Below are 13,901 nucleotides of genomic sequence, written 5' to 3'. Positions count from 1 at the left end.
TGCTTGATTGAAAGCTTTTTTTTTTTTTTTTTTTTTTTTTTTTTATAATCATCAATGCATTACTTAAAAACTGGAAATACAAGGGGGATAATCATCCCTACAAGCAGCCAACAAGGCAAGGGGAAGATTATCCTTATTGAAGAAAAAAGAGATCCTTGAGAAAAGAGTAGACCTAGCTGCTCTTTACAATGCTAGGATTTAGATCTTTAACTACTGCATGCATAACTTGTAAGTGGCTTGACATTTATACCCTTTGCCTTCTTTGTTAACGGCGGTAATTTGGAGGTTTTGTGGGGACAAAACTACCAGTAAGATATAAAATTCCCACTGTTACAAAGAAACTAATTGCGTATCCAATTCCCAGTCATTCCCATGAGAACCATGTTTCCTTATTTTCAACCCTTGGTGGTTTTGTTGGTGGCAAATCTTCTGGACATGGCACTTGAATTTGCATTCTGCACAAACCACTGTTGTGGGCATAAAAACTTGGAACAACCATTGTATTCATTTGGTTACCAACTGGAATCTTTCCTATAAACTTATTGTTACTGACATCCAGAACTGTTAGTTGTTGCAATTTCACTAGTGATTGGGGAATTGAGCCTGATAAATTGTTGTGTGATAAGTCCAAACTCTCTAGGTTCTCTAAACAACCAAGACTTGTTGGTAACCTCCCATAAAGGTTGTTGTGTGAGATGTTGAGATGCTTTAGAGCTTTCAAATTGCCTAAGGAAGCTGGAATTTCACCAGAAAGTTGGTTCGTTGACAAGTCTAAAAAATGGTAGATGTTGAGTCTACCTAATGATAGATTTTGTTTTGACTTCTTCCAAATAATTGTCACATCACCAATGTTGTATTGCTCCGTGGCAAAATCAAGAATGTATAATTGTATAATATCATTGAAATATGAAAAACTGAGATATGAAAAGTTGTTGGTTGTTGTTTCCATACCAACAAGATTTCCAAACTTTGCAGGGATTTCTCCAACAAGATAATAGTTTGAAAGATCAAGAATTTGGATATTAGTAAGATTGGAAATACAATTAGGGATTGAACCATGGAGAGAGTTGTTTCGTAAATTTAGGGTACGAAGGGTGGAGATTTGGAAGATAAAGTTTGGCAATTCACTTGTAATTGTGTTGTCATGTATGTCTAGGTATTCAAGCTTTCTCAATTGAATAAGGTTTCTGGACAGATTGCCAGAAAAATTATTTTTGCCCAATGCAAGAATTCTAGTATGATGGGAAAATTTTGTTGGAATCTCACCTGAGAATTCATTTGAAGATAAATCAATGAGTTCAAGGTACTCATTAGACCTGAAATCTAGCAAAGTGTTGCCAGAAAATTTGTTGTTTGACAAACATAATAATGAGAGTGCATAAATATTGACGATGGATGCCGGAAGCTTCCCCGAAAAATTGTTGTGATCCAACCCAAGAATTGTGAGTGCAGTGGCATTACCAATGTTGCTTGGTAGTTCTTCATGGAGGTTGTTCTGAGATAAGGCAAGAACAACTAAATTGTGAGAGTTGAAGAGAAAAGGTGGGAGAGAACCTGTGAGATTGTTATTTGACAAAATTATATATTCAACTTCCATTTTAGCAAGCCATTGCGGCAACGTTCCTTCTAGTTGGTTCTCACTCAAGTCCAAAGTTTTGAGAGTCTGTGTAGAAATCCAGTTTGGAATTTCTCCTTCAAGACTACAAGACTTCAAAGACAACTCAGATAGCATAAACTTTGGCTCTATCTTTGCATTGTTATTCCAAGTGAGATGATTGCCTCCAAGCAGAAGACTCTTGAAGCCCTTGATATTGGACAAACCGGATGGAATTTCTCCAACAAGCATGTTATTGTCCAACTGAAGTGTTTCCAACTTTGTCAACTTCTGTATAGATGATGGGATTCTGCCTGTCAACTTGTTGTCGCTCAAGACCAAACTAGTTATGTTAGATTGCCAATATCAATAGGAATTTCCATTGACACTGAATTGTCACTCAAGTCCAATGTTTCTAATTCCTTCAAATTCATAATTGATGAAGACGGAATTTTACCAAAGAAATTGTTTACAGCAAGAGACAAATGATGTAATTTTGTCAAATTCCATATCTCCTTAGGAAGCTCATTTTCCGAATAAAAAATAGCATCCAGTTTCAATACCCTCAAATTTTGAAGAGATGCTACTTCTCCACTTAGAGTACCATGGAATGAAATGGAACTCAAATCAAGATATTGAAGATACCTCAAGTGAAAAAGTTGAGAGGGAATGGAGCCATTGATGAAGGGATTATTCCACAAGTCAAGATGAACTAATTTGGTCAAATTGCCAAAGCCATCACGTGGCAATTCTCCTTGTATTGAATTGACGGACAAGTCAAGATATTGAAGATTCCTCAGGTGAAAAAGTTGAGAGGGAATGGAGCCATTGAAGTCACAATTCCTCAAATCAAGATGAACTAATTTGGTCAAATTGCCAAAGCAATTCTCCTTGTATTTCATTGCCAGACAAGTCAAGGTGCATCAAGCTTCTAATGTGGAAGAGCGGTGTCAAGATGGTTGAAGGCAACCACACCGTCTCCTGTGAATACAACGTGATCTGGTCCAAATATAGAGCTAGCACAGTCTTGGAACCAAAGTGAGAACTACAATTGACCCCATCCCAGTGGCGACAATCTGAGCTGGAATTCCATGAATCTAACCGATACAGTGTGCTTTTTGTTGAAGAAGTAGCATTGATGATGGAGGCTTTAAAGTGGAGAAGGGCTTGTTTTTGATGTTCAGGACAAGAGAGAGAAGTGGTGACAAATGTGAGGAGTACAAGTAGTAGTAGTAGTAGTAGTAGGCTGAGTTTGGCCATTGTTGTGTTTCTTTGTTCTTTGTTGGCTCACTGTGAGATAAATATAAATAGAGGTTCAGTTGTGCACTACTGACTACTAATGAGAACTAATCACGGCCCTGGTCTAGTCAACTCAACAACCTTTAGGTAAGAGTCTGGAAGGCAAAGAGCTTCTTCACCTGCTCCACTACTGTCCATATGTTATCGTCTCGTCAAATAAAGTAGTAAATGGTTAGTAGAAGTTTCTTTCAAAAGAATTAATACATTGACTCGTCTCTTTCGATGGAATGATCAGTTTAGTTCAATTTTGGTAACTTCTTTTTCAGTAAAATAATTTTTTTTTTTAAATGGAGAAGTGTGTTTTGACAATATTCGAAATGGCTGTTATGCATGCAGCACCAGCAGCATATCTCCATGGATGATATAAACAAAACTTTTGGTAAAATCCTTTCAGGGATGTGGTCATGTATTATTGTGCTTAATTTTTGCAAGTTTTCTTTGTCAAACACTTATTCTGTAGTTTAGAACTGTGATGCTTCCTCCCAATTATAGTTATTCAATTTTAGTAGGAACACACAATATGATTTAGTATAAATTATATTTATAAAGTAAGTAACATATTAGATATTTTGTACCTACACTTAAACATTTTTCTGAAAGTCTCTTATTGTTTGAACTAACTTTTTAGTCTTTTTCAATTAACAAATCAAAGGGTGTGGAAGGTGGAATAAAATTATAAAAATCCTGGTTGTTCTAATTTGAGGGTTCACACCACACACACACTTGTTTTTTTCCTCTCCATATAATATATTAAAATTTTAAATGAAAAAAAAAAAATCAAATACATGATATAGTAGATGGTGGAATATAGAATGTAACAAAGAGTGAGACAAAGAAATTTTATGAGTAATGGTGGGATCACAATTTTTGCCATAACTTGCTCATGTGGCATGTTGAGAGTGGTGGAGTAAAAATAGTAGATCCACAACTTTACCACTCACGACTTGCCACATGAGCAATTTGTGGTTCTAGCATTTTCCAAATTTTATTGGGGAAAATGAAAATGACATTCACATAATCATAATCTTCTTTTTGACTTTTAGGGTAGGGGGCAAAATTTCTTTATTAAATTTCCATCTATAATATCTTCTTGTTGAACTTAGAATTAGAAAGTTATTATTTAAGAGTTGGGACTTGGGAGGAGTACTGGGCTAGCTGTGGCTAGACAAGTCAAGTAAACGGTTGATTGGTCCCCAAGGAAAGTGGCCGGAGCCTGGAAGCCAATTTCTCGTTTGTTTGGCTGTGTGATGTTACCTCTTAATTCCAAGGACTGGACAAACGTGTTTGAAAAACCAAAAAACTATACCAATCCCAATCTGCAATACTGTTATGTTTCTTTGTTCTTTAATTGTTGGACGTGGATTGACAGGGGCGGCGGTACATTATAGTCAGGGGTTCATTTCCCCTGACCCGAAAATTTTATATATATATATATATATATATATATAATATTAAAAAAATTTATTTTGAACCCCCTGCAATACAGATTTGCACCCCCACCAACCTGACCCCTTTATTTTTTAAAGTCCAACTTAAACTCCAGAAAAAAAAAATGGTCTTTAATCTCAGAAATAAAAAGCCCATAAGTCAAAATTTTAAAAATTATAAATAAAAAAGGGTCAAATAAAACAGCTGCCTAACCTCCGAAAAGGCTACCTCTTCACACACAAATCTGCCGCCGCCTGACTGTCGCTAATCTGCCACCACCACTTGTGTGAGTGTGTTTATAGGGTTTTGTACCGCCGCCCCTATGCAGTGTTATCTTTTGATTTTTTGTTGTTGAGTTTTTGAATCTTGAACCGTGTGTGGGAGCTGTGGCGTTAAGAATTGTGTTCTGAATTTTTGATATTTGTTGTTGAGTAACTCAACTTGAGTTTTAAGTCTCTAAAGTCTGATTGTGTGTGTTACTGTGTGTGGGCCTGTGGGGTTAGTGGGTTATAGACTTAGAGCATTAGCATTAGCAAATGCTATTCTACTCTATTTTACCATCTCAAAAAGCCACTTTATCATTTATACCATACCATTTTACAATACCTCCAGCATCCCAAACTTTTATTTTTCTATTCTACTCATTAAAATAATATATCTACATGATAAAATAATATATATCAAAACCCAAATAAAAACAAAAACCCAAATCTGCAACCACCTGCTACCACCACCACCACAAAGAACATACCCAAACCGAAACCCATGGCCACGCCACCACCCCACGGCAAAAATCCAAACAAATGAAACCAACCTTTGCCACCACAACCAGAGACACCTCCACGGCAACAACACACCCACCACCACCATGCAAAGAAACCCACAAAAAATCAAAGAAAAATCCATTCAAATACCCCATCAAAACCCATCGGAAGCTGATCTCCACGCCTCCACCGGCGTTGTCTCCATAACCACGGCCCTACGCAAGATCAATACCCAGCCACAACCACGGCCCCATGCATCCACTGCACCACCACGACCTAAAACCCACTCCCACAAATCAAAACCCCATACCCACACCACCGGACCCCATTACAAATCATAGAGAAAGGCCACAGATGACCGGAAGGTACCCATCGGCATCAACAGCATTGCCAACCTCCTTGGCAATGGTCTTCACGGCCTCGAAATCGTCGTTGGAGGCGGTGGGGAAGCCGGCCTCGATTATGTCAATGCCAAGCTTGGCAAGCTGCTGGGCTATGTCGAGTTTTTCCTTGGAGGTTAGAGAGGCGCCGGGGATTGCTCGCCGTCGCGGAAAGTGGTGTTGAAGATGCAAATGTAGTTGGGGTTAGAGATGCGATTGGGGATGTAATTGGGGCGGCGGCGGGGGGAAGGTGTGGGTGTGGGAGTGGAGTTTGATGGGGTTTGATGGGGAGAAACAGGGAGTGGGAGACGGAGATACAGAGTGGGAGTGAGGGAGAGAGGACTGAAATGAGAGATAGAGATGAGAGATGAGAGACAGAGATGAGAGAGTCAGAGATAAAATATTAATTTTTTTTTTTACAATACTGCTACAGTGCAATTCTATCTTTAGAATTGCATTGTAGTAGTATTGCAAAAAAATTTGCAATACTTGCATTTACAATTCTCTGATGCATATGATATTAAGGCTGCAAATGCCAAATTTCCCTTAGATATGGCATTAGCATTTACCTGCTAATGCTCTTATAGGACTTGTTACTTTTATTAGTTTATAGCGTTTTATTGTTGTTGAGTACTTGAGTTTGTGTTTCTTTACTGTTGGGTTTTGGCATGTTGCAGAGCTGCTGTGAGTGTTTTATTGATTTGATATAAAGTTTTATTACTTGTCACTTTGACTATTTGACTAATTTGTGATTTGTGGGTAGTTTTTTAATTTTTGTTGAATGTGTGTTGTGAGTTGTGAGTGGTTGTTGGCTATGTGATTTGGTCAATACATTAATACTAAAGACAATAAAAATATAAAATATTTAAAGAATTCTAAACTTATAAATTAAAGAATTACAAAAAAATCACTTAACAACAATAATTAATATATTTATTGTATTAGAAATTAATAAGTCAAATAAACTTATAGTATATTTTTTGTTCTTTTGCTAGTACTATGGATAAATTTGTAATAAGGAAACCCCGTAGGCTGCAAGATTCATCTTCTATCCAAGATTCATATCTTACTCAAGATTCATCTTCTAAGCATGGTCATGTTGATGTGAACAATCTTCTAAGCATGGTTGTGATATTGATACATTCAAGTCTCTTTTATTTTAAATTTTTTATAATTTATGTTTCTTATTGACCCCCTGGACAAAAATCCTAGAGCCGCCCCGTGGATTGAATTGGATGGTTATGAAAACTAGGCTGGGAGAAGGAGAAAAAAAAAAGTGTGAAGACTTGACTTAGTGGCGGCTATAGAAATTAATAAACTTAAATTAGACAAAATGTAATAAAAAAATAACTTAATATATCAACATCACCAAAAAAACTATACCAATCCCGATTTGCAACATGGCTGAGTTTAGTGACTTTTGCTATTGTTATGTTTCTTTCTTCTTTAATTGTTGGATGTGGATTGAATTGGATGGTTATGAAAACTAGGATGGGAGAAGGAGAAAAAAAAAAAAAAAAAAAAGGCGCGAAGACTTGACTCAATGGCGGCTATAGAAATTAAGAAACTTAAATTAGACAACATGTAATAAAAAAATAACTTAATATATCAACATCACCAAAAAAACTATACAAATCCCGATTTGCAACATGGCTGAGTGACTTTCGCTATTGTTATGTTTCTTTCTTCTTTAATTGTTGGATGTGGATTGAATTGGATGGTTATGAAAACTAGGCTGGGAGAAGGAGAAAAAAAAAAGCATGAAGACTTGACTCAATGGCAGCTATAAAATTTAAGAAACTTGAATTACACAAAATGTGATAAAAAAAATAACTTAATATATCAACGTCACCAAAAAACTATACCAATCCTGATCTGCAACATGGCTGAGCTTTGTGACTTTCACTATTGTTATGTTTCTTTCTTCTTTAATTGTTGGATGTGGATTGAATTGGATGGTTATGAAAATTAAGCCGGGAGTGGGCGAAAAAAAAAAACGAAGACTTGACTTAGTGGCGGCTATAGAAATTAAGAAACTTAAATTACAAAAAATGTAATAACTTAATATATCAACGTGAAAAATAAAAAATAAAAAAACTATACCAATCCCATTTTGCAACATGGTTGAGTCGTAGACCGATGTGATGCTCGGAAAAATTTAACAATTTGTTTTTTTGTTAAGTGAAAAATGAAAATAGTATATGAGACTTATAAGTGTTAATTCTAAACACTTTTTTTAAATGAGGTAATTATTTTCTAACAAAGTATAATCAATACAATATATTAGATTTTCTAAATTAAGCTATATATATATATTTGTCATTTGAAAGTGTTTTAAATTTTGTAAGTTTTTTTTTTTTTTTGGTCTAGAAAACATAATGCATTTCACATTCAATTATTATATAAGGCAAGATATTTTGTAAATAATGTAATGTGTGATTGAAATTTGTTTTCAGTACTCCTTACAAACGGTTAATCATCTATACTTCTTGAATGACCTAAAAAAATGCAGATATAAATTAATTCATCACTTAAAATAAGAAAAATATAATTTTATAAGAACTTACGAACATTACACTGAGAAAGTGACATAATTGTTAATGAAGTAATTCATCTTTCTACACAAACCTCACCTCCCAAAGTATCACCAAAATAGACTGAAGTGAACTGAACCGAATTGACCAAAGTAGACTAAAATGGACACCAATGAAGCGAAATTGTCCGAAGAGGACCGAAGTAGAACAAAATGACCGAAGTGGACCAAAAACATTGAAGTGGACTGAAGTGAACCAAAAGTACCGAACTTGATCAAAATGTCACGTTGACGTAGCTTAATAGAAGCGTATCAACAGTAAATACTACGCTTCAATTTTTAAATATTATATAGATATTATATAGTCTCTCTGTCCTTTGACTCTCTTATTTTGTACCATACAACATTCTATAGCTGCTCAAGATAATGGGCTCAAGCCCAGCTATTCACCATGGAATAATTGAGATAAGTACAAAAATGTAATAAAAAGACTATAAAGGTATATGAAGAAAGCCAGGTTGCATAAATAATGATGGCCTAAATAGGTCCAAATTATGAAATTACTTGAGTTGGCTATTAGCACTTCCATATAATATATATAGCCTCAAACACTAAGAAGTATTTCAGTATCAAAAGTATTCTGTACATTGCTAGGGCATGCCAAATATTTTATTTATAAAAAAAAAAAAAAAAAAAACTATAGTTATTGAACTAACTAGAACCAATTATACCATCATATTTCAACAATGTTTTTTTTCTTTAAAAAAAAAAAATTGATAATTGAAGAGGGAGATTTGAATCTTGGACACTTCTATTATAATTATTAGGAGTTGTAGATTAAATTATAAAAGTCTTGACATATTTCAACTAAGTATATAAATACCTTAGAACCCCTTTCCCTCTCCCCTGTGTGTGTTTGTTTCTCAAAAAAAAAGAGTATATAAATACCATTCAATGCATATGTTTTTTTTTACCATCCACTCATTTTTTTTATAAACCTTGTATACATTGTTTAAACTTTAAACTAAAACTTATTGTTGTATGTACTTCCTCAAATGGAAACATACAATTTCTTTTCTACAATGATTATGGAAATCGTTAGGTACTTCCATAACCATATTCGAAAAACATGATACTTTATCATTCTTATAGTAATAGTGAATCTCACCATAAATTTAATTGGTGAGATCCGCTGCTTTACGAGATAAGAGGATATCACGTCACTATACTCCTAAAGTACTAAATAATTGCATGATTATTATAGGCTAGACTTTACCTTCCATAACCATATTCATTAAGTGTTTGTTTGGGAACAGTTTATTTAGCTGAAATTGAAAATTTTTTACTAAACGTATTGTAGATAAAGCTAAAATATAGTTGAAATAGTATAGTGAGGTCCATGAATAGTACCAAAAGTGCAATAAGACCCATAGATAGTACCAAAAATAAGCTAAATAGTTTTTTTTTTTTTTAAAAAAAAAAAAACCTTTTTAAGCCATCCCAAAGGCACACTAAGGGTGTGTTTGGATAGAACTTATTTTGCTGAAACTGAAAACTGAAAACACTGTAGCAAAATAATTTTTAAATGTGTGAATAGTACTGTGGGACCCATTTTTAATGAAAAAATTGATAAAAAATGAAATTTGTGGGTCTGTGAACAGTGCATATGTGCACTGTTCACTGCAGAAAGTCAACATTTGCGGTTACTGTTCATTGAACAGTAACCGCAATACTCCAAAATGCGTGAAAAAAAAAAAAAAAAAAGAAAGAGGAACAAAACGCAGCTTGGAAACGCAGACTTGGAATCCAAACACTCACTAAATTACAATTTCAAGTTTTTTCCAAAATGCACTTCGAGGGAACGGAGAATTTATGGTACTTGGGCCTAACACGGCCCAAGTTCAAAAATTGAACTTTCATAGCTTTTCGACCATGGGCCAAGCTAAAGCAGTTGCCATCAGTAGGTGACTGCTGTATAAATAGTAAGCCCATATGTTATTAGGCTACATGGGCCATACAAGTGAGGCAATTAGGTAGTTTCTTTGTAATCATATTGAAAGTTTCAATTGTTTTTTACAATGCACACATCACATATGATAATTTTTAAGGACCAAACATACACAATAGGTTTTTTATGAGTAAAAAAGCTTTTCAAATTTTAAAAATTAAAAGTAGAATTTAACCCAAATAATTTATTTTCACCTTTTTTTTTTTTTTTTTTTGGAATGATTCAACAATTAAATCAATGCATAAATAAGAGCAGGTACCATAAGTCCATGAATGAAGGCCCAAAGGTCCACAAGCAAGTACAGCGTTACAGCCCCTCGTGACAAAAGTGAAAGTAGATAAGGCTCGCTTTGATCCTATTGGTTGAAGTCAATCTAAGTGGGTACCACCAGATAGAATCTCTTGGTTTACGGGACCCACATATCCACTTGACCATGAACACGTGGCGGATATTCATTGATTCTGATAGTGTTTGTTATCTGCTATGTCACAGTCAAATCACCAGAGAGAATCAGAAAATAACCGGCGAGTAACACGCCGAGGACGTAGACTTTATCTTCACACGCTTGTCCCACCACAACAAACAGCTCAGGTGATAATAAAAATCTCTCAAGGTAGTTTCTTCACTAGATTTTTTTTTTTTTTTTTTTTTTTAAATTTATTAATTAAAGTCTTGAATTTTATGAAATTGACTCATTGTGAATAAAAAAAAAAATTGTGATATTGGTTGATTGCCTTATAGTGTTTTTAAGGGAGAGATTCAAAATTCAAATAGTTCGTTTTCGATATCAAATTACCAAAGAATTAAAACTATGAAACTGTTTTAATTTTAAGTTTTTATTCATTTTTGTTATTCTGGATTGTAATAAAGTAGAGAAAAAAAAATTGTTGATAACATTTTTAAACTTCATTTAAATAACTACTTTTGAGTTTCGATTTGGCCAAACGAATTTTCTTATTTTTCACTTTCCCATTGCAAACTCTAATTTTATTTGAATACAAATATGATTTCAACTCCTTAATGCTTATCCAATGACTACCAAATTAATTTATATGCAAATCAAAAGTGAAATGTTCAATTTTAATCAATAATTGATGTAAAAAATTGTTATCTATCTATACTACTAAGTACTAATAACAGGATTTCCTGTTTGAGTTTCATCGTTTTACGTACAAAAATATTTTTATATAAATTCTTAAACTCTCTAAAATGCTTATATCTTTTAGTTAAATGATTTTAAATTTAAAAATACAAACTAGTTAAAAGATTAATTTAATATTTTTTAAAAATTTCCTAAGTTTTAAACTTTTTCCTTTCGATCTCTTCTCCAATCTGAATTACCCATTTTTTATTTTAAATTCAATTTTCAAACATTTATTAACTCTCACATAGAGAAAGATCCTAAAAATTAAAACATTATCTTAATCTCACATTTAAAAATTATGATACTAAACCCAAAATAAGAAATAAAAAAGAGCCTCATCGCGATAGTTTCTTCACTAAAAAGGTGATGTTAATATTAAGTCAAAATAAAAACTTATCAACTCAATTATTATGAAAATTACTATATTAAACTTGTTTTGTCTTTTCCATTACTTAAAAAAATAATAAAAAAATAAAAAATAACTCGTCTAGTCATCTCCAATTGATATTCAATTTTTGGAATCACACGTGGTCTTGTGATTTTATATTCTTCTGCTAATTATTACTGTGGGGCCGAGAGTTCTGCAGTCCGGCCCAAACTCTATCTGGGCCCAGGGCCCGTGCCGAGGAGGTACCTTGCCGAAGACGAATGCTCAGTGGCCGAGGTAGCAAGGGGAACGGCTGAGAACTTACCCTGTCGGCATTCCATAGCTTCAACGGGAAGACCAACACCCTGGTGTAGGCAATCCCCAAACAGCCCCCTCAAGGGGATGTGAACGGAATGGGGTCCATTGGGAAGCAGGGTGTGAACTCGGACCAAGGAAAGTGCGTCCCACCCCCTTCAGTAAATGCACCTGCCAATACCCAGAGCTGGTTAATGAGAAAAGACGTTTGGGCGGTGCAAACATCGGTCCATGCAACTAATAGAAAGTTAGACGGGACGGTTGATGGGATGGATACAGAAATAAGCTCCTGCCTGACCTACAAGTGGAGGGTCAGGATCAGCCAAGACGGACTATATAATAAAAAGGAAGGTGCACCGATAAGGGGGTTGGGAAAAATGGCCAAAAACCAGAGCCTCCCAGCCCACCTCCAGGAGGAAGACTCCAGGGGTGTAGGAAAACTTAAACTTGTACGAACACCGTGAAAAACCCACCGCCTATCAATCAAGGTCTAGCCTTCCAAACCCACGCTCTACAAATGATATTGTTAGGGGTCTATTCACGCGCGAACCCGACACTGTTACGGTCCGCCACGAATCGCGTCCTTACAATTGGCGCCGTCTGTGGGGAAGGCTTGTGTGTTGGTATAGGAAGTGGGTCGATAGAGTTTCTTCGTTATATCTAACCGTTGGTTATAGAGTTCTAGTATAAAGTCCTGTTAGGGACTACGTTTCTCGACTAGGGGCTTGGTTGAAGAGCTAACTCCCTTAAAGCCGAGGTCCCCCGTAAAGAGCAAACTAGGCACTTGGTAACGTTAACCGTATGGATAAACTCTAGGGGCTTGGCTGAGGAGCTAACTCCCCTAAAGCCAAGATCCCACACAAAGAGAAAACTAGGTTTTGGACAGAACCAAGGCATTGCATGGTCCACCGGACTCAAGCCTCTGGGGAAACCAACTACCTGGATGTGGAAAACTAGGATTTGGACAGAATCAAGGCGTTGCATGGTCCACCGGACTCAAGCCTCTGGGGAAACCAACTACCTGGATGTGGAAAACTAGGTTTTTGGACAGAACCAAGGCATTGCATGGTCCACCGGACTCAAGCCTCTGGGGAAACCAACTACCTGGATGTGGAAAACTAGGTTTTTGGACAGAACCAAGGCGTTGCATGGTCCACCGGACTCAAGCCTCTGGGGAAACCAACTACCTGGATGTGGAAAACTAGGTTTTGGACAGAACCAAGGCATTGCATGGTCCACCGGACTTAAGCCTCTGGGGAAACCAACTACCTGGATGTGGAAAACTAGGTTTTGGACAGAACCAAGGCATTGCATGGTCCACCGGACTCAAGCCTCTGGGGAAACCAACTACCTGGATGTGTGGAAAACTAGGTTTTTGGACAGAACCAAGGCGTTGCATGGTCCACCGGACTCAAGCCTCTGGGGAAACCAACTACCTGGATGTGGAAAACTAGGTTTTTGGACAGAACCAAGGCGTTGCATGGTCCACCGGACTCAAGCCTCTGGGGAAACCAACTACCTGGATGTGGAAAACTAGGTTTTGGACAGAACCAAGGCATTGCATGGTCCCCGGACTCAAGCCTCTGGGGAAACCAACTACCTGGATGTGTGGAAAACTAGGTTTTTAGACAGAACCAAGGCGTTGCATGGTCCACCGGACTCAAGCCTCTGGGGAAACCAACTACCTGGATGTGTGGAAAACTAGGTTTTGGACAGAATCGAGGCATTGCATGGTCCTCGGACTCAAGCCTCTGGGGAAACCAACTACTTGGACAAGGAAAACTAGGTTTTTGGGCAGAACCAAGGCATTGCATGGTCCTCGGACTCAAGCCTATGGGGAAACCAACCACTTGGATGAGGAAAACCAGGCACTAAGCGAGTTTTAGCTATTATGCGTGACGTTAAAAATGGTGCTTATATCTTCGTAAGACGAAGGTTAGGAATAAATCTAAGGCCTCTGTGGGCGCAAGTAAATTAGGGTCCGGGGAACATGATGATAAATGTATTACATGCATAGCTATTTGTACATGTTAAAATAGATCAGCGCAGAGTTCGTAAGCAAATAGTGC

The 13,901-nt window shown here is 36.3% G+C and overlaps 2 protein-coding genes across 2 annotated transcripts; both read right to left on the bottom strand.

The window, feature by feature from the left end:
• Nucleotides 1-364: 364 nt before the first annotated feature.
• Nucleotides 365-1,846, bottom strand: LOC115994007 (receptor-like protein 46). Its single transcript, XM_031118020.1, has one exon. It carries the CDS (start codon nucleotides 1,844-1,846, stop codon nucleotides 365-367), a length of 1,482 nt encoding a protein of 493 aa, XP_030973880.1.
• A 95-nt stretch (nucleotides 1,847-1,941) lies between these two features.
• LOC115994001 (receptor-like protein 11) lies at nucleotides 1,942-2,496 on the bottom strand. The gene has a single exon (XM_031118006.1). It carries the CDS (start codon nucleotides 2,494-2,496, stop codon nucleotides 1,942-1,944), a length of 555 nt encoding a protein of 184 aa, XP_030973866.1.
• Between the last annotated feature and the right edge of the window lie 11,405 nt (nucleotides 2,497-13,901).

The sequence above is a fragment of the Quercus lobata genome, chromosome 1 (assembly GCF_001633185.2).
Source record: "Quercus lobata isolate SW786 chromosome 1, ValleyOak3.0 Primary Assembly, whole genome shotgun sequence".
Lineage (NCBI taxonomy): Eukaryota > Viridiplantae > Streptophyta > Magnoliopsida > Fagales > Fagaceae > Quercus > Quercus lobata.
This window is presented reverse-complemented; position numbering and strand designations above follow the sequence as displayed.

What these genes read in the sequence shown, in the direction of transcription:
- LOC115994001 (XM_031118006.1), bottom strand. Translation starts at nt 2,496, where the DNA reads ATGAAATACAAGGAGAATTGCTTTGGCAATTTGACCAAATTAGTTCAT.
- LOC115994007 (XM_031118020.1), bottom strand. Translation starts at nt 1,846, where the DNA reads ATGCTTGTTGGAGAAATTCCATCCGGTTTGTCCAATATCAAGGGCTTC.